This window comes from Electrona antarctica, assembly GCF_951216825.1.
Source record: "Electrona antarctica genome assembly, chromosome: 18".
In the NCBI taxonomy this organism is placed as follows: Eukaryota; Metazoa; Chordata; class Actinopteri; order Myctophiformes; family Myctophidae; genus Electrona; species Electrona antarctica.
Window position 1 is genome coordinate 29913042 of NC_136799.1, and position 21290 is coordinate 29934331.

The 21290-nt window shown below is 41.2% G+C and overlaps 1 protein-coding gene across 1 annotated transcript; it reads left to right on the forward strand.

The window, feature by feature from the left end:
• The first annotated feature begins 1017 nt into the window (after positions 1-1017).
• LOC306942249 (zinc finger protein RFP-like) lies at positions 1018-4486 on the forward strand. Its single transcript, XM_079528042.1, has 2 exons — positions 1018-1128; positions 1969-4486. The coding sequence occupies exon 2, from the start codon at positions 1978-1980 to the stop codon at positions 3589-3591; it is 1614 nt and encodes a 537-aa protein (XP_079384168.1). The 5' UTR covers positions 1018-1128; positions 1969-1977; the 3' UTR covers positions 3592-4486.
• The last annotated feature ends 16804 nt before the right edge of the window (positions 4487-21290 follow it).

Genomic DNA, 21290 nt, shown 5'->3' on the forward strand with positions numbered 1-21290 from the left:
TTTTTTGATAGGGGTTTCTTGTGACCCTACCATTAACATCCTATGGATGTTTTACTGTATTTGACTTTATCAACCACCCATCTATGTTCAAATTAATTTCATTACTAAAATGTGAAAAACAAAAAGTGGGTGCTTTTCTGAAAAATGTTCTTCCACTGTTCAAATAGTGAAAGCCTTTTGATATGTCTGTATGTAATATTGTGTATTGTGTTGTACACTTTTTGAGTGGTGTAAACCACTCCTACAACTGGCTTTGTTCTTCAGTGAATCCCTGTTATGAGGCTGGCCAAGCCAGGCTAGAGCATGGTTGCTACGGTCACCCAGTTCACCCGGGTGTGATTTCATTACATCAGACATTACGTCAGACCACAGCTGATCAGGCTATATAAGACCTTACACCACTCAGTTCACACGGGTGTGATTTTTATTGTATAGCCTACTATTTATGAATCTGTGCTCCATACCATGTGATCATGGTCGTGAGTTAAAAAAATATGAAATATGAAGGGCGTCAGGGTGGCGCAGGTGTGAAGTTCCTGTCCACAGCCGTGTGTGTGTGGGTGAATGGGTGAATGGGTGAATGCAATTCACAATCTATGTAATGAACGTTGGACAACAGGATTTTATCATTAACAGAACACTTGGACATGGACAGGTGAGAACGGCATAGATTTGATTTTTATAAACAACATAACAAAAGTGCCTGAAATACCCCTGTATTATAATATATTGTAATTTATTCAGTTATAATTTATTATAATATACCCTAAAATATACCCTTTATTATAAATCACCCTATGTGTCTGCTTAAGTGTTTCAATGAATTAACGTTTGAGTTATAAAGAGCTGTTCCCACTCTGCCCATTATGTTGGACACCCTGAAAATGAAAAGCTCTCCTTCTGTGCTAAGGTGTTAGAGATCCAGAGGATGAGGACTAGGATGGAATGGGAAAGAGATGGACAGAGAGGAGTGGAGCTTGTGAAGGGTTAACGACTACAGTACAAGGAGGAGTTTCACAGACAGTGACGCAAATCTAGTGAAATGAAAGTTAAACAGTGGAACTGAGGCACCGCACACAACAAGCTCTACAAAACATTCAACACAACGTTTACAATTATAGTGAAAAGGTGAGTACAGCAGATAAGGACTTAATCAGTAACTGAGAATTTGTAACTGTATTGATGTGGCAAATGTGTACACTATAACGGTTGAGGAATAAGTATTGCAAAAGCTGCCTCTCAAGTGGTTCAAAGTGATATTTATTTATTTATTTAAGTATACGTGGATGATAGTTTACAGATGTGCTCGTGGCAGAATCTTCAAGCAACAATAACATAAAAAGGCATGACTCCAGTATTAAGAGAGATTTTGATTTTAAAGAGTCCTTTATTAATCACTGCTGGGTGATACAAGCAATTTCATACCCTCGACTACATGTCTAGCTTAGTATTAAGAGAGAGAGAGAGAGAGAGAGAGAGAGAGAGAGAGAGAGAGAGAGGAAGGGGGGAGGGAGAGAGAGGGACTGAGGAAAGGGAGAAACAGGCAGACAACGGACAACGGTGAGAGAGTTGAGTGGGAGTCACTGCAGTCAGCGAGAATGCATCGTTATCTGTGTATTGGGCCTTGACTTCTCGGTTTCCCAGAAGAGAAGAGGACCAAGAGAAAACAATATTGTTATATGAAAAGAATAGTACATCTAGTGAATATAATTGGTTACTAAATGTCAACTTAACCTCAGTGAGTGCTATGTAGCAAACACAGTAGTAAGATGGAAATTCTCTGTCAGTATCCAGATATGATCTTCCCCTATTTTCATATTCCTTGAATTACATTTTTTTTTCCAGTTGGTATGGTTTCCAGTTAGTACAGTAGCTTGTAATATGTCCATGTCAACATTATTGTGCTCTATTGCAGATCAGATTCATAACTATTGATCTGTGAGTTATTATTGTTTTTCTTTCTTTCAGTGTTTAGACATGGCCTCTGCCAGCATGCTCCTGTCTGAAGAGCAGTTCCTGTGTTCTATCTGTCTGGATGTGTTCACGGATCCAGTCAGCACTCCATGTGGACACAACTACTGCAAAACCTGCATCACACATTACTGGGACACTAGTGGTGTGTGTCAGTGTCCACTGTGTCAAACAATCTTCTGTAAGAGACCAGGCGTCTTTGTCAATACTTTCATTTCAGAGATGGCTGATCAGTTCAGGAAATCCAAGCAGCTGAACAAAACTTCCAGCACAAACCCTGCTGAACCTGCTGAACCAGATGAAGTGTCATGTGACGTCTGTACTGAGACCAAGCTCAAAGCCTTGAAGTCCTGCCTGGTGTGTCAGATCTCTTACTGTGAGACTCACCTGGAGCCTCATCAGAGACTTCCAGCATTACAACGACACAAATTAATTGATCCTGTAAAGAACCTGGAAGGCATTATGTGTAAGAAACATGACAGACGTCTGGAGCTGTTCTGTAAGACTGAACACATGTGTGTTTGTCAGATATGTACTGAGACAGACCACAAATTACATCAAATTGTATCTCTGAAAGAGGCATATGAAGGGAAGAAGGCTGAGCTGGGAAAGACAGAGGCTGAAGTTCAGCAGATGATCCAGGAGAGACAAGAGAAGATTCAGGAGGTCACACACTCGGTACAACTCAGTAACAAAGATGCAGACAGAGATATAGAAGACAGTGTGCAGGTCTTCACTGATCTGATCAGTTGTATTCAGAGAAGTCAGGCTGAGCTCATTGATGGGATTGAAGAGAAGCAGAAAACAACAGAGAAACAAGGTGAAGCATTCATCAAAGATCTGGAACAAGAAATCACTGAGTTAAAGAAGAGAAGCTCTAAGCTGAAGCAGCTCTCACACACTGAAGACCACCTCCACTTCCTCCAGAACGTCCCATCCATCAACATCCCTCCACCCACCAAGGACTGGTCAAAGGTCAATATCCATCATTCATTTGTGGGGACTGTGAGGACCACTCTAAAGACACTTAGTCAAGAGATGGAGAAGAAGCTACGTGATGCTGAGCTGAGAAGGGTCCAGCAATATGCAGTGGATGTGACTCTGGACTCTGATACAGCACACTGCGAACTCAACCTGTCTGAGGATGGAAAACAAGTGAGACAAGGAAACATTATGAAGAATCTCCCATTCAAAAAAGAGAGATTCTCTGTATGTACACGTGTCTTGGGTAAACAAAGCTTCTCAAAGGGGAGGTTTTACTATGAGGTTCAGGTTAAAGGGAAGACTCATTGGACTATAGGAGTGGCCAGAGAGTCCATCAGCAGGAAACAATCAATCGATCAGCGGCCCATCAATGGTTACTGGTCTTTAAGCCTGAAGAGAAATGAGTACAAGGCTCTTGCTTACCCTCGTGTCCTCCTCCGTGTAAGAGAGAAGGTCCAGACAGTGGGAGTGTTTGTGGATTATGAGGAGGGTTTGGTCTCCTTTTATGATGTGGAGGCCAGAGTTCATTTATACTCTTTCACTGGCTGCACCTTCACTTGCAAACTCTATCCAATCCTTAATCCATGTTTCCACGATGGTCCTCTGGTCATCTCTCCTGTCAATCGAATCGATTAGATTAATTTAATCCTCAATCAGTTTTCAATTAAGACAACACGTGTATAGTATACTGAAGGGTTACTTCAGTATAACTTTCGTTAAACTTTGACGCCTCGGAACTATGGTTTTGTGCTGCTCCTGGTGTAGTGATACTGAATACAAAAAATAGTGTTGAGACAACCTTTTGTGATTTGGTACTGTAATCAAATTGAATTGAGTTGTCTCCTCAGCTAGTACAGACAGTTGTATAATTATGTACAAATCCCTGGTACAAAATCATTGAAATGAGTTTTGGGGTCCGAATGAAAATGTTTACGGATTATGAACATAAAGGAAGATGTCAGGAGTTAATTTTCTGCATCAAACTAAGAATGCTAACTGCAAACAGTTTAACAGTGAGAACTAGTGTTGTCTTTATGTATAACATACCTAAACAGAGTAGGTTGAGATAAGTTCAATACATTTTTCAACAAGCTTAGGTTCAAGTTTAAGTTTATTACAAAACATCATTGCATCAGTTAATTCATACTGATGCAATAATGTTTTGTAATAAACTTAAACTTGAACCTAAACTTGTTGAAAGATGTTTCTTACAGTTCAGTACAAGAGGACCGATCTATTAAAAACATTAAACGACTCCTGTAGTAATATTATGTGGGGTTATGTTTTACATTTATTTCTTTTGCCATTTTGTTTATTTCTCCTGAAGGTTGTTTAATATCAATGTTTAGATTAGTTCCACATGTGTTTACTACAATGTAGAGACAGCAGTGTGACATGCAGGGATGTCATGACAAAAAGTAAAATACATGGTCAGGTAGGTGACAAAACATCAGACAATCAGGAGATAATATAGACATTTATCAGCTTAATTAGTGTTCCAGTTCCAATTGTGTCTGCTAATTTATTTGTGTCACCTGACTGAGTTCTCTATCCTGATTGGATACAATTGGTATCCCGACCTGTTTAATAAAAAGCTGGAAAGACATGGAGACTCCTGTTACTGAACAAATATAGAGCTTTTAAACACAAATGAATACTGACCATGAATGATACTGAATAATGATACTGACCATGAGTGTGTGTGTGTGTGTGTGTGTGTGTGTGCGCGCGTGCGTGCGTGCGTGCGTGCGTGTGTCTATTAATAGGTGGCTTGGTAATGGACACTAAGGTTTGAATCTTCCACAGTGGTGCCTACCCAGGTGTTGATGTAACTGGTGCATGTAGGCTATACTGGGTAGGAGCAGTTATGAGAACAAATGACATGTCTGACATCTCTCATGATGTTATTAGTGTACACTAATTTTGTTCTGCAATTCACCCGTTCACACTGGCAGATGCAAAAGATACAAAGATGCAAAGCTACACAGCATATTTATAGCTTTGTATCTTGTAGCTGAAGTTGAAACCAGCTCAACTGTTTTGCAGCTACAAACGTCAGATGTATCGTTGTATCTTCATGTCGCTGGCTTCCATTGAAAATGAATGGTAAACTGTATCTCCTGTATCTTTGCATCTGCCCGTGTGGACGCAGCATAATAGACACAGATTCGTGCTGCTACACAAATACACAAGTGTTGGAGCAGCTAGCACTGCTCAAAAATTAAAACAAACACTAGCAGTATTAAATAATAGTCCAATAATTAAATGACACAAAATTTGATTATTTTGTTTCTCACCTGATTCTGACAGGACATTAGGTCTACTAGCCAGGATAAAAAATCTACCCTAATCTGCTCACTGCAAATACCCTAGATTTTCCTTAATCCAATATGCCACCATTGACAACCTATTATAAGGCAATATTTTCTAAATTTCATTATACTTTAAGTATCATGTGACGTGTCAAACTAGGGGGTTTTCATGATGATGAATCCATTCCAAGCATTAGTTTTGCACAAAAATGTGATGAGGTCAGCACATTTTGGGGACATTTGGGCAAGTGGCTATGGTTAAATGTAGTCCAAGGAGTGTTTTTCATTCAAAACTAATGCTTGGAATGGATTCAGAATCATGAAACCCCCCTAGTTTGACACGTCACATGCTACTTAAAGCATAATGAAATTATGACACACACACACACACACCCCTGTGGCATACGCCTGCGCATGCATACTGTATACAAACACCTGATATGGCATCACCACTCAGTTCACGGGTGTGTAGCACAGTACATTATCTAGGGAGCAAGAGTAGCGTCCACCTTTGACTGCAATGAAAGAGGCAGGCATGAGCGTGCCACTGACTTGAGAGGTCACTCTCCTACAGCTAAAGGGGGCTTACAGTATGTACTACAGTATTTCTCAATGCCACAATGGGAGGATTGACGGATCAGCCTTGATGAAACGAGCAGGCACTTCAAACAGTCTAGCTGTCAGTCAGTGATGTTGTTACTGAATCCCCTGTGAGTGGTCAGAACTCTGTCTTTTATGGGGTTTTTGTATGCTTCTCGTTCTCTGTAACCTGGAGGAAGGGGAAAATAATGGGAAAGCGATTAAAAGTCCCATCACTGCTACAACTGCTGGTAACATGGGATGAGTAAAAGACAAAGGGGTATGGGGAGAGAGGGAGGAAGGAGAGAGAGAGAGATTCTGCCTGATGGTGACGCTAATAGGTCAATGTGAAAAGGGTGACATTTCTTCCTCAACCTAATGGGAATGTGCATGCAAAAGCCCACAGCAATTAAACACTGCATGAACATGTCAAAAACATTCATCAGCAGAAGGTCAAGGTGCAATATGAATCTGTCAAAACATTTACAGCAAGAGAGAAGTTCACACAATAAGGATAATATGGATTCTTAGCACTGTCCGGCAGAAAACTCTGTATTTCAGGTTTGGCTTGCGACCTTAACATCTGGTTACGTTAATGTTTTGTTTTCAAATAAAAACTAAGGTCCAAAATATCATCCATAAAGTTACATTTTTAATTGTATTTTCATGAACATCGTTATTTGGTCAGTTGCAGAAGAGACCATGAAGCCATATAGGCACAAGCTGCAGTGTAAGATTTAATCGCATAACAACACTATCTTTCTAGATTGTATAGTTTTGAACAAAACAGGTAGGCCTACCATACCTAATAAGTGTTCCTGTCTGATGAAAGCTATTACAAATGTGAAAGCAATTATTCAGTTGAGGATTGACTACTGACTTATTAGTGATGTTCTCATTGGGGGCATCTTGTGTGCATGTGTATTTAATAAAAACACGCAACAGATTGTTATTGACTTTATAAGTGTGTGGGGGGGAAGCTGATTATGTTTGTAACCTTTAGAAAGCTTCCCAATCTTCTCCATGAGTTTTCGCCACGCTTTGATACACCAACCCATTATAGATAAAGTGACTTTTTAAAATCAAGGCTCCAGTCTGTCAGTCATTCCCTGCTCTTTTCCCTACTGGACCTGCAGTCAATGATGTCCCTCTTTTCTCTCATTCCATCCCATTCACCCTTCTTCACCCCTTCTTCATTGTGAAACCATTCGATACTCCTGTCTTGGAGACACCCTGTGCGTTTCCTCGCTACTGATGTGCTGAGGTCACACAACGAGCCATGCAGCTCTCTTAGCTAATCTGAGAATACAGGCGTCTGGAGTCTGAGGCGGAGGTTGATGGAAAGGTCAGGTTTTCCACATAGATAAAAGGTTCTGCTTGTGTCTGGAATCAAATACCCTCTAACTTGACCTTTAAATGTAGCCTACTAAGTCCACAGAAAAGGTGCACTCATGTGTCTCCATGTCTGGATGTTCTTCGTCGAGTGGACCCTTTCTGGAGAGTGGAGTTGAAGTTTAACCATTTAAACCCTGCACGATGCCCCTCCCTTTTTCCCTTCTACACACTACACCAAATGTCTTTGTGGAAAATAACAGATCTACACGTTTATGAGGATATGAGACTGACACACATGCTACTCATCAATATGACCATTAAAACAAGCATTTTTATTTATAGTTCAACTTTGTAATTATGAGTTGTTAGTAACTATTAATTAAATGAGTGCATATAGAGGGTATGCGGTGTGACGGTAACACTTGCTATGCATCCCATGTTCATAACACATTATGAACACACTTATAAGACATTATAATCTTCTCATAACCATGTATAATTAATTATATTTATGAGCACTCATACATATTCATAATACTTTATAACCGTAATCATAACACATTATATACTTTATTATAATGACTAGATGTTGATATTGATTTTGAATTCATCCTTAGAGCCCCAAATCACACCTTAGAAAGCATGAGTGTCTATTTAACACTGGTTTAGGGCGCATACCACATGGATGCAAAATGCCCTTATCAGCGAGTCCCCAGCTATTTCAGTTATTCTCAAACTTTGTCATGTGACAATGTGTCATGTGACCTAGGGATGTGAATTATCGATTAATGCATTAATAGTTAATTGATACGTTTTGATAAGCTTATCGATTGATTAACCGGTTAGTTTATAAGCGGCGTTTTTGTAAAAAATCGTAGAATCTTAATTTACCTCAATGTCTAACAAAGAAAATCTATATTTTGCTGATATACAGAAATAATACAAAAGGCATATTATATTCCTTAATCAAATATTTATTTGACCATTGACTCAATGGTCAAATAAATATTTGATTAAGGAATATAATATGCCTTTAACAGGGCCAGGCAATGGCATCTTTGTACAGTATGTGTGTTCCTCTGCCACAGACAGCATTACATTCACAGAAAACCACCCAATGATAGAACTGCATCATTTTTGATTAATTACGATTAGTTAACTGTTACGTTTAATCGACTAATTTCTTAATGGTGATTAATCGATTAACTATTAACATCCCTAAGGACCACTAAATTGGTCTGATGAAGAGCCGAGAGGCTTGAAACGTCATGTCCACTATAGTGTGTAAGGAACCCTGAAGGCATTATCGAGTGTGCTGACCTTACCTTTTTTTCTAAGGACCACTATAATGACGTGTGTTTGATCGCGTACCCCCATCTGAAAATGTTTTGTGTCAGTGACTCCCAGAAGAAAAAATAAATTAAAAAAATCTAAATATACAATACTTCCAAAAAAAGCTTCACAAATAGCAGATGTATATCTGCTATTTTGTAATAGCCAACGTATCAAATACAGAAAAAGCGGTTAAAGTGATTGTGATGCTGTATTAACACATTTTGCTGGGGACCCCCTGGAACCCCCGCAAGGAACCTTGGGGGTCCTCAGACCCCACTTTGAGAACCACTGCCCTATTTTTTTCCCCTGTCTCTCCACACTATCTACATATTTGAGATGATTTCTCTGTGGGTCCTGAATCAACTTTCTCAAGGAAGTGATTTAAAATCATGAAACATTGTGCCTGCAGATAAGGACTCTAATGAGCGATAGCCATGAGCAGTTAAACACAGTAAGCTGATGGGGCATGTGGCAAACCAGATTTCCTTTGCCAGTCTACTCTAATTAGTCCCTCTGTTGGTTCTGGAATCACAGCAATTATGGAAATTACTAAACCATTATATCTTGCCCCTTGGTAAAAAAAACAAAAAAAATAATCAGGAGAATATACAAGGATGTTGTTGCAACAGCTTGAAAAGATGGTAAATTGTGATTGAATTATAGCCTGAGAGAAAATACTGTTTTCTCATGCCCTTGAGTTTTTTTGTATATGTCAGTTGCCGATACATGCCCCTTTCTGATTTACATACTGTTTCTGCATGTATGTAACTCTCTTCCTCTGCAAACTGTCTTCCTCTGGGCATCATAGCATGATGCAACTCAACAAGAAGTAAATTAAACTATAGTGTGTGACTGGAAGTTAACGTGGTGGAGACCTCGGGGCTCGGATAGGATCTCTCTCTCTCTCTCTCTCTCTCTCTCTCTCTCTCTCTCTGTCTCTCTCTCTCTTCCTATCACGAATATGTTCATTTTTGACTCGCAGGCTGGGTATATACCGGTTCAGCTTCACATTCCACCAGATGACTCAAGAAAGACTCCGCTGCAGGGAGTGGAATACTCGGTTAACTTCCTGCAGAGTGCTCTGCCAGGTTCTGTGATCATGTGTGCTAGTGAGCCTGATTCTATGACAAAACATACAGGTACTAGTCATTAAACATACTGTCCATTTAAGTTGATGATGCATGCAATCAGCTTCAGCTAAGCCCTGCTTGCCGTATAGGCCTATGTCCTGGAGAGCATATACGGCAAAGCGGTTAAGATGATTTAAGATCTCCCCTGATCGGCACAACTTCTGATGGAAACTTTCAATTATGTGTTGAAAAAATACTGCTTAAAGTAACTCAGCCTTTCATTAAATAGAAACTGTGGCTCAGGCTCTGCTTTATTCCATCATCTATGCTGAGTTGAAACACGTTTTTCCTCTGCATTAAACAAGACAGATCACTGACTGAAACTGATGATGTCAGACTGCTGGGCAAGAGAAGATGGAGGATTGACAATCTCAGAAGTGTGCGTGCGTGCGTGCGTGCGTGCGTGCGTGTTTGTGTGTGTGTGGGTGGGCGGGTGGCTGTGGTGTGTACAATGTACAATACTGTGTGTGCTAACCAGTACCCACTACTATTACAGTATGTTCATGTTTTGTATAGCTATCTGCTTTTCCCTCACCCTATACACGGACCTCCTCTCACTTCTCTTTTCCACCTTTGGACTGTTTCTTTCAAATCAATCTGCACTTTAAAATACATGAACTCACAATAGTGTAACGACCCTGCGAAAAACCCAGCCGTAACTTGCTCCTCCAAGTGAGCTAGCTCTCTTGGTGTGGCTTGTTGCTTGCCTTGTCTACTGAGTTGGAGATCGGGGTTCGACTCAGGGTTAAATGTTACAATACATAACCCTCGACCAAAACTTAAAATTAGATGATCAATCTCAAGCACAATTTCACGTCTCTGCAAGTTGATTTGCATACTGAAATGAACATGCAGAATCCAATGATTCCAAGAGTGAGTTGTAGCCAGATGGCTAAACATTCCAGTCCTTTTAAAGACATGTTTTTTTTCTGCCAATATCTCCAGATACTCAGGGTGATTAACATTCTTCTGATCAGTCACTGTGGAGTATGTGTGTGTCTACGGGTTGGTCTATGCATGTACAATACATGCATACTAATGTGTGGTTTATGCATGTGTAAGCCAATATGCATCAATTTGTTTGTGTATGGGAATGTGTCCATAATGTGTGTTTGTGTACTGTAGGTTCATTCATACTCAAACAAGGTGGTGTGTTCCAGAGTGTATGTGAAGGTATTATGCAGGTACAGTATGAGCTTTCACTTTCCTGTTATGGCAGCCAAGATGCTTAATTACGTTTTTCCTAATCTGCACCTGCTTCTATACTACGTCAACAGCTGTGTATATTTATACTGATTGTAATATTGTTTCCCTAGAAACTGTTGAGCTCCTTTTGGCAAAGGCTTAGCACTCCAGTTATGTTCTAATTGAGGTTCAGAAGGCCACAGCTATATAGAAACTGTTATTTTCCTGACCTTTTCTCCACCAGCATTCCACCCAAAGAAAATAATATCAAATATTATAAAAGGGTAATTGTGGTTAGGCCCCAGGCTACATCGTCTGACTCTACTCATGTTTTGTGACTATAACTGTATTCCTATCATCTCATGTTAACCTATTTAATTTAGGAAATTGTAATAACCCCTTTAGATCAATTCATTTCTAAATGCAGTCACATAGCAATACCCTGGGGAAATTGACAGAAATAAAATGCAGTAACATAACATATAGAGTCCGCAATGAGGCGGCCCGCCATTATCCTTTGTGCATTTACAATACTAGAACGATGCCCGTGGGGCCTCTACAGCCTACTTGGAACGATGCAAGTTGGAAATGAATGCCCCACCCAGATATTATGTCTGTCTCCCTTTGATGCCCATATATGTAGTTCTTTGTAAGGCATGCCCAAATATGGAGTATATGCAGCCAGCTTGTGGAGTTCTGTGTCATGCATGCCCAAATATGGAGTGTTGTGAGGTCAAAACAGGCCAGCTCCATATATGGACACTGGGCAGGTGCCCGGTCCAGAGCTCGGGCAGAGGCCTTTTTGGGGCGGTTCTGGACAACCATGGGTCCGACCGACCCTGACACCGGGCACTGCACCCCCTGCTGTGGTATGAAACGCATGTGTCGAATTTGAAGTCGAGCTTGAAACGCTTTTGAATAAAATATACCGGTAATCACATGGAATGAGCCAAATTGGCAGGCACTCTTGCTTGGAGAAAGAATACATGGATTGAGTTAAAAAGGCTTTTTTCTCAACACGGCTAATTGCGTACATGAAAAGAACTGAGCAAATAACATTGTTTTCAACTTTTAGGTCTTCATCAGGGTACACAATAAGGACCACCCACCAACCAAACATTCATTTTTATAGACTTGGCTGGGGGTGTCACCCAATCCTGATTGATGAGTGAATACAGGTGGGTGGCAATAATGGATCACAATGAGAGAACTGCACACCACCCTAGGCACTCAAAAAGCACCCTGTACAGAACAAATGAACTAGATTTCAAGACAATAGTATATACGATACACCCATCACAATTGTATACATTTCAAGACAATCAGACACATTAACCATATTATTACTGTTCTACATTTAATAGAAACGAAAGGCAGTATATAATCAAAGCAGGAAATAGCATTGTATCAAGTACAAAATGATTGCTACCTCTGATGTATTTACATATCCTAAATGATCATCAATAAGGAATGATTGATTGTACTGTATGTACCTCTTTGAAGTGTTTGTTTGATTATTCATTCACATTCTGCAATCTAATTATGAGAGAATGTCCATGGGGCTTGTTCCGGTGTGTCCTACTGTGCATACAAAACAATGATATGGACACTTGGACATATACTGGACGATATACTGCACAATTTAAGTGGTGTTTCAGTTCATAAAATCTCTCTGATTGCACTTTATTACAGTTTTTGAATCTCATTTGAGGTTTCTTACTCCCCCAACTACTCCTGACTCGTTGAAATTGTCCATGTAAGAGATACACATTAGTAAATGTGGAGGGTGAAAAGAATGATAATTATAATCTGTAATGGTGTTATGGTAAGCCATTGTCTTACCATATATTCTCATTAAGTACATTTAAATAATTGTGAAAGGATCATAATTCAGGCTTACTTTCTGAGGGTTGTGAATACTTTATTTCTTTCTTTGCTTGTGTTTTAAGTTTTAAGTTTTGGCCCCTTATATAATTACTTGAGATAGGTTTCTAGGGTTCAACTGCCCATCTCCATCACCTGTTAAATACAAAGCTTTCTCCCAAATATCTGAATAATAAAATATCACATAATTAGTGTTATGTTATAATCATGAGTTGCCCATGTACATCTTAGTCTATGTACTTGAACTTGAGATACAGTGTACTTGATATGTATTGTGTACTGCCTGAACTGTAGCATACTTTATAGATAGGCTACGAGAGACATCCCAGCACCAGCAAGGTCAGCCTTGCTGCAGTAGGCACGTTATTATGTAAAATGGTAAATGGTAAATGGTGCATTTATATAGCGCCTTTATCCAAGGCGCTTTACATAGATTGTGCATTACATTCACCCATTCACACACACATTCATACACCGATTGCGGCGGAAGCCATGCAAGGTACCAACCAGCACATCGGGAGCAATTTGGGGTTCAGTGTCTTGCCCAAGGACACTTCGACATGTAGACAGGAGGAGCCGGGATTCGAACCGCCGACCCATGGATCATTGGACGACCTGCTCTACCTCTTGAGCCACAGTCGCCCCTGTCTCATATCTTGTTGTCACGTCATTATGATCCAGCACTATATGTTCCTGTTTGTGTAATAAACTTTGTGAACCTTTAGCGTGATACTGTCTCATGTCGCGTTATTGTTCTCCCGGGCCCACCGCCGTAGTCGCCGTACCGAAGGAATACTTCAACCGGATTATCACACACCACCCAGCCTGCACACACTATACTGTCTGTCAGAACCAGACGAGGGTCCAGTAATTAGAGTTTACAACAATTAGAAGGACTTATCAAGCATGCAGGAAGGATTGGCATGAGCGTATAAAGGTCTTTCAATTCTGCTTGCCCTCGTCTAACCCCTATGAGAGAGATCACCCAGTCATGCTAACAAATGTAGTTTCGTACAGAGAGAATATTAAATATTTGTATCTTGTGACCGATCTTCTTTCTCTTCATTACTTTTTGTTATTTTCCCCCCATTACAGTATATACTTCCTTGACCAGGTCCCCCTGGGGTCTGTACTTGGTCCAACGTTATAATAGTTTGGGATTTTTCATTATAGTTTCGTTTTATATAGTTTTGACATTTCTTTCTTCTTCTAATTCAGTTTTCTTATAGCAGTTTCTATTCAGTTGAGCTCTTTGCAGGGAGAACAGAGAGTGGTTCGTTCTGTGACAATTCCCCACAGGCAGCACATTCATATTCTTTCAACCTGATGCAACTCTCCAATGTACCATTGTGAATACAAATGCCAAAGACGCAAGCAATGCAGGCTAGCACAGAGGAGGTCGAATAAAGATAGATGTCAGTGAAGGAAAAAGATGAACATTGGGTGGGCTCCCTGGCACCCTGCATGGTTACCTGGGTGGGCTCCCTGGCACCCTGCATGGTTACCTGGGTGGGCTCCCTGGCACCCTGCATGGTTACCTGCACGGCCCTCTCTGGCAGCTCACTCTGGGGCCCTGCATGTCAAATGCACATGGAAATGCAAACAGTCAAATGCGATTAGTCTGGTCGGCGGTGCAACATAGGTGTGACATAGCACATCTGACATATCTGTGTCAGACCCTTAAGTTCCTCGGGTCCCCGCCACACAGAAACCCAGCTTGGCAGAAATATGTCGGTATGCGCCTTTCTGGTTATTTATGGATTTCGCTGAGGATCCCCTTAAGTTGCAAGCATAATGCACATTATGAATCTCTAGAGCCTTATTCTTTAATTACATTTTGAAATAAAATAAACAAATTCAACCTTGAGGTAGTTTCAAACATTGTTTCCCCAATGCCTCATGCAGTAAATTGGCCAAGTAAAGTGCCAACAGAGAGAGACAATTATGTTCCAAAGCCTCAGAGCGGCAAATAAGAAAATACTTTACCCGACACATTTAGCCGGAGGATCTGAGTGAGCTTTTAAGATAATAAAATCATGTTTAAACCATTGTGTCGTCGATCCTTCATCACCCTGTTGGGGTTTACTTTATCCCATGACTGACAAAGTGGACTCGGAGAAATCACACTACACTATAACTGTGAAAGCAAGAACTCACGCTACAGAGAGACTGACCAATCCAGGATGGCAAGCAGGGACGCTGACTTCTTATCACTGCCAAGGGTGCACAATAGCATAGGCTGGTTCTGCAAATGAGAAGGTGATTCACAATCAAGGTAGAGGCCAGGGTTGGTCAATAGGCCAGAGTGTGGCTTTATAAGAGGAGTGTTATTGCACATTGTGCAGTTAATGGCTGACAGCCAGGAGAAGCTGTGCTGGTCTGTTCTACTTGAATGCTAAATACAAATAAAGAGTCAAAATGAGAAAAAGGCCGCACACACGTAGCCACGATGCTGTATATTTATTCAGAATCCAACGTTTCGACCTAGCTAGGAGGTCTTCTTCAGGTCATCATCATTCCCTGAAGAAGACCTCCTAGGTCGAAGGCTACGTGTGTGCGGCCTTTTTCTCATTTTGACTTATTTACTGCCTTAGGCCAGCACCTCACCAACACTGGTGTGCGCCCTTTCCTGTTTTAAATACAAATAAAGACCAAAGCATGAAGTGTAAGCAAAGCAAAGCAAAGTTCTTTGTTTACCCAGGGTGAATGGACTAAGCTCGAGATGCTTGTTTACAGCCAAGTGTCAGTACTTATGGTGGATAATTGGAATATACATAATTAATTCATACATTCCACTACTCCATCACACTTCAAAAGACTTGTAGGCCTATGGCCTTTTTCATGATTATGGCTATATATTTTGTTGTTGCTGTTTCATGTTACTGGAAGAGAACAGGGCTTTTAGTGAGTTTTAATTCCTTGTTTCTTCATGCTTTCAATTGTATAGTTTGTTTGGCTTGATCGATGTACAGTAAATAACAGAAAGAGAAGGGAACATTGGGGATCACATCTTCCTGCTGGTTAAAAACATGCACTAATACATTAATACTGTCTTCTGTATAAAAAAAACACACCAGATTCTCAACCTGGTAATGTGTGGGAAATTCAAGAATTCAAGACAAAGGGTATGAAAGAATAGCTATGAAAACATGCCACACCAACATTTTGCTACAGAATGAGTGACAAAAACAACAACAAACAACTAAACTTCTTCAATCTGAATCTTGAGAGGATAGGCAAGTTGATCCAGAACGGTTATGTCTCCAGACTCTCCACCACTATTTGCATGTACTGTACATACTGTATGAATGTATGCATTCAACTTTGACCCCTCTTCCAATTATTTCCACAAATCTGTGGAAATAAAGAACACTGACTGCTGCTTGTGAATAGTAAGACTGCAGGACAGGCTCTGAGTTAACATGTTGTACACATGTATGTATGCCCTCATTATTAATCACCACCCAGCTTGCCTTCTACTGTGTATGCATGCATACCCCACTCTCTTTCACATTATTAAATCTTTTTTTTTTTAAGACTCAGCAGATTTCCTTCCTTCTTTTTTTTCTTCTTTTTTTTTGCTCTGTAATATTGTTACATTATCCAACAGGGTTAATACAATAGTATTCAATTCCCACCACCACCCTTCTTCTTACAGTCGGTATAGCTGTCACTCCTTGCGATTGCGTTTATTTCGCTTAGCGGCAGAAGCTGGGACAAAAGCACTGGTGCATGCAGGCACAGAGGTGATATGATCTTCCACTTGAATGACCCCATGACGTTGCCTCTAGCACCACCCTCAAGCTGAAACATCAACTTTGCATACAAGATATCTCATATTCTATAAGGCAGATTGTAGGATGAACTCTTATTGATTTTGGTGACCCCAAGGCCTTTTCTCTAGTGCCTCCTTCATTGAATATACCCACACGTTTGGGTGGTGCAGTGGTAAAGTACCCACCACAAAGGTATACCCATCTAGGGGTTCATATCCAAAGCAGTGCATCTGGCTTCGTCGATCATCTATAGCAGGGGTTCTCAACGTTTTTGGCCGGGGACCCCCGGAAATGCTTTGGCAATGTCTCGGGACCCCCGCCCCGCCCCCTCCCGACCCCCAATATAAATTGACTGCTACAATAACCTTAAACCATTTTGGGTGTTTTAAGCATTGTTATAATTTAGCTATTGAAAAATAGCAGATCTACAAGCTCATAGCGCGCCACCGAGCGCTTTTTTGAAAATAATTTGGGGACCCCCTAAAATAATTTGGCGACCCCCCGAGGGGTCGCGACCCACTGGTTGAGAACCCCTGCTCTATAGAATGGCCTGTGTTCGGGCTCTTCTGTGTTCTTGTGTGTATGCCGTACTCCTACGGGCCAGGCCGGGAACGCACCTGTCAGCAGGGAGTGTTGGGTTGGAGGAGCTAGCACCTCCTAGTGGAGGCTCCTCACTGCCAGGTGGGGCCAGAAGGGTACAACAGCAGTGATAACACACGTGTGAGGAGAGATTAATTGGCATACCCACACACCCACGATTGGCGAACAAAAGGGATACGGATAATTGGCTACTACACAAAGAAAGTATGCATCCCCCATTCTGCCACTATAATTATTTTAAACTCCCGCCACTGCCTCAGTTATGAAGAATGATCTAAGAATGGCAGCCAGTTCAAATCACTTTGATCTGGTTGGAAGGAGGAGCTGCTAGCTCTAAGGGCCTTATTTGTGGGGCAGGCAGATTGGAGCAAACGGAGGAATTGACATTTTTCAGAGGCAAAGTGGCATGCTTTCCCCACCATGCATGTGTTTGGTATGTTGGTGAATCGCCATGCACTGGTGTGGGAGGAGAGGTGCACTCAGTGGTGTCATTTGTGCACTGCACTTTTGGTGTTAAGAAGAACCACGGTTTTGTGTGTGTGTGTGTGTGTGTGTGTGTGTGTGTGTGTGTGTGTGTGTGTGCGCGCGTGCGTGCGTGCGTGCGTGCGTGCGTGCGTGCGTGCGTGCGTGTGTGCGTGCGTGATATTCCTTTGGAAATATCTGGGACCTTTTAGAATGTTCTGAAATCATTCAGTCATTCAGAGGTTTGGGATATGATAATGGTTTCGGCTGTTTGGTGCCACCGAGATGTTGTGACATCTGGCATTAATTTCGTCATCCTCATTCATTCAGCCCAGCTTCAAGTTAATTCTGTTGGCAGTGAAGCCAGGGAAAACTGCGATCGTTTGGAAGAGACACAGGGCAACCAGTCCAGGAGGAACAAATACCTCTGAAATCTCTCTACAATTCATAAACACAACCTATTGCTAGAAAGGGGAAACCTATACCTCCGTCACAAATTCCCCACATTGTCGCTGTCGCATTTGAAAACAAAGAGGCAGGCAGTATATGTAATCCTACTATAAATGCGCCACGTCTCTGTCTGTCTGCGTGTGTGTGTACGATTGTAATGCATGTAACTCGAGAAGCGTTTGCCCCACCGATTCGACACACACATTCCACACCCCCACAGGGAGTGCAGTGCCCGGTATCGAGTCGGTCGGACCCCCGGTTCTCCAGAACCACCAGAAAAGGCTCTGGTCAGACTCTGCCAATGGGCCTAATCAGCCTAAATCCCCTCACCTGTGCAATTTCCAGCCTCTGTCTCAGCCAATTGATTGCACTCTTCAGACATCAGGCAGACAGACAAATACAGAGATCTCCATCCATGTGGGACACAGACAGATGGGTGCTATGACAACTGGTATTGATACTACAGAGATCTCCATTATACAGTATGGGCGCAAAAGGGACACAGACAGATAGTTAAAACGGGTGCTATGACAAGTTGACAAGGGGTATTATTAGGTTCCCAAGTAGGCTACTAGCCGACGGGCACGTACAGGTCTAGTATTAATCAATATTGAATAACTACTTGACATCTTTATCAGCTAAAATGATCAGTTTGTGTAGGAACAACACCCTATGAAATGACTTTTATAGAGCCGGTCTGAGACCCCTCCAGAACCACATTATTATTATTATTATTATTATTAGTGTATTAGTATTTTGAGCATTATATCAAAAGTATGACTTTATTGATGCAGATTATTATTTTTTTGTGATGAAATAGGCTATTTTATAAATTCATTATAGTAAAAGGGGGTGATGTTGATCAATATGTAAACAACTACTTGTATATCAGTAGGCCTACATGTTATGATACTCACTAAATAAATAATCAGGCAGATACAGCATGTGTTCTAAAAAACCCCACTTTGTACGTATGTAAAGTATTATACTGTAGTAACGAGGAGAAAACGTGGCAAATCGTGCTGCGTCTTATCAGCTTGCCTGCATGGCATTGCCAGGGTAACAGGGTTAGTGTGCTGACAGTTTGTTGACCCAGCGTTGGCCGGGAAAGCTCCTTCCCTCTCCCTCTCCCTCTCCCTCTCCCTCTCCCTCTCCCTCTCCCCGTCTCCCTCTCCCTCTCCCTCTCCCCGTCTCTCTCTCGCTCACCTTGTTGAGGTTTGGCCCGGCACCCAGGATTGCCCTCTCTCGCTGACTGAGCTCAGTCTGACATCATCGCGTGGGTAGTCGCTCTCTCTCACCATTTCTCTCTCTCTCTTGCTCTCTCCAGTTCTGGACAACTGTACCTCCATATACCTATACGTGAGCGTATCAGTTGAATGGATTATCATCATCATCATCATTAATCATCGTAATTACACAAGTTTGTGAGAAGCATCTCAATCTGCTCATACAATATGTATAGTAGTTGTTGTTGGTACATCTTGTGGGGTGTGATTAGTTCACCTTCCTTGGTGAGTGGCTTTGATTAGCACCCAATGACCTTTATACACTGATACTGTACTGTATATTATATTTATTTTCTTTAAAATGGACTACATTAGGTGTTATAGTGGATACAGTATCTGCACATTAATTTGTACTGAAAGGTATTGTCGTGGGAGAAAAATTAATCCAGTATGTTTCCATTCCATTACCCTCCCATGCTAATTTCTTTGTGCTTGGCCAATACAGTAGCCTATGTGTTAATGGATTTGGATGGAATGCCTTAGAGACATTAAATGTGAAATATGTATGGGTTTCTTCAATCATTAATGCATGTATTCCGGACTGCATTGGTTTATGTGTGTGTGACTTATGTGTAAGTGTGTGTGTGTGTGTGTGTGTGTGTGTGTGTGTGTGTGTGTGTGTGTGTGTGTGTGTGTGCGCGTGCGTGCGTGCGTGCGTGCGTGCGTGCGTGCGTGCGTGTTTTAGTTAAAACCTATAAGCTAACAGTAGCCGAGTAATATACACAATCATGCATGCATGTTACGTGATGTGTGCACACAGCACAAGCAAACTCATTGCGCATGTGTATGTGTGTGTGTGTGTGTGTGTGTGTGTGTGTGTGTGTGTGTGTGTGTGTGTGGGGGGGGGGGGTCATAGTCACATTAACTTGAAAATAGTGACTATTTTGGGCATGTCATTATAGGCGAAATCTTCAAACAGACAGACACACATTTATTTGTGCCTTTTGCTTTCTACAGCATATTCTTTGGTTGACAAAGAGGGAGATGATTGGCAGTTTCCTCATTCACTGCATGCTTTGCTTTGAATGACATAAAAGTGCTTTCTAAAACGTTTGGCTTAATTAATTAGGATTTAACACGTCCGCTTTGTGTCCATTGTGTGTCCTTTGTGTCCATATGTAGCCCCTCAGGGATACATATGGACATATTTTTGAGGGCTCCTATATTTAGATATTAGTGTAGATTTTTGTCTTACACAAACATTAAATTCCCATTGACAATGAATGGAGAATTTATGTCTTTTCAAATGCATTTTGTGCAGTTGGGGTTGGGGAGTCAGCTGCCTTCCTTGACTTTGTAAATACGCCTCTGGTCCGTGAGCAAGACACCGAACCGAATGCATGGTTTCCTCCGCTATTGGTATATGAATGTGTGTGTGTGAATGGGTGAATGTAATGCCCAATCATTGTAAAGCGCCTTGGATATAAAGGCGCTATATAAATGCACCATTTACTGCATGGCTGCTGACAGAGCCTGGCAGGCATGATGTTGGGGTCCTTGATGATATGGGCTTCTAGCATACTAATATGATCTATTGGTTCAAATAACGTTTAGGTCCAAGGCCTATTATTAAATCCAACCCATTATATGGATGTGCAAAATGCATGGCACATGGCCACAGAGCTTATATCTAACCAATGCAGCTCATTATAGGGTCACGTCAGTAGGATTTGTCATGGAGTGAGTGAGATATTAGAGAGGGGATAGAGGTAGTCTGCCGCACGTACAGCGCAATAGAGGGCTGAGAACAACATAGATATAGACATAGACATAGAGCAACATACTGTGTGGATTTGAACTACTTTCAACCTGGCATATCTATTTTGGGCAAAGGTTGAAACCTTTCAAAACATTTTAAAAACCTTTCTGAATTTTCTGAAATAGACAAGCTCACAGCTTGTCACATCAAGAATAGTTTAGTTTGTATTGTCTATTTATTTATTCAATTTAGTTTAGATTTTAGTTTGGTTTCTAAGAATTATAATTTTTGGGCATTTCTAT

Coding starts and splice junctions, on each gene's coding strand:
- LOC306942249 (XM_079528042.1), top strand. CDS start 1,978: ATGGCCTCTGCCAGCATGCTCCTGTCTGAAGAGCAGTTCCTGTGTTCT.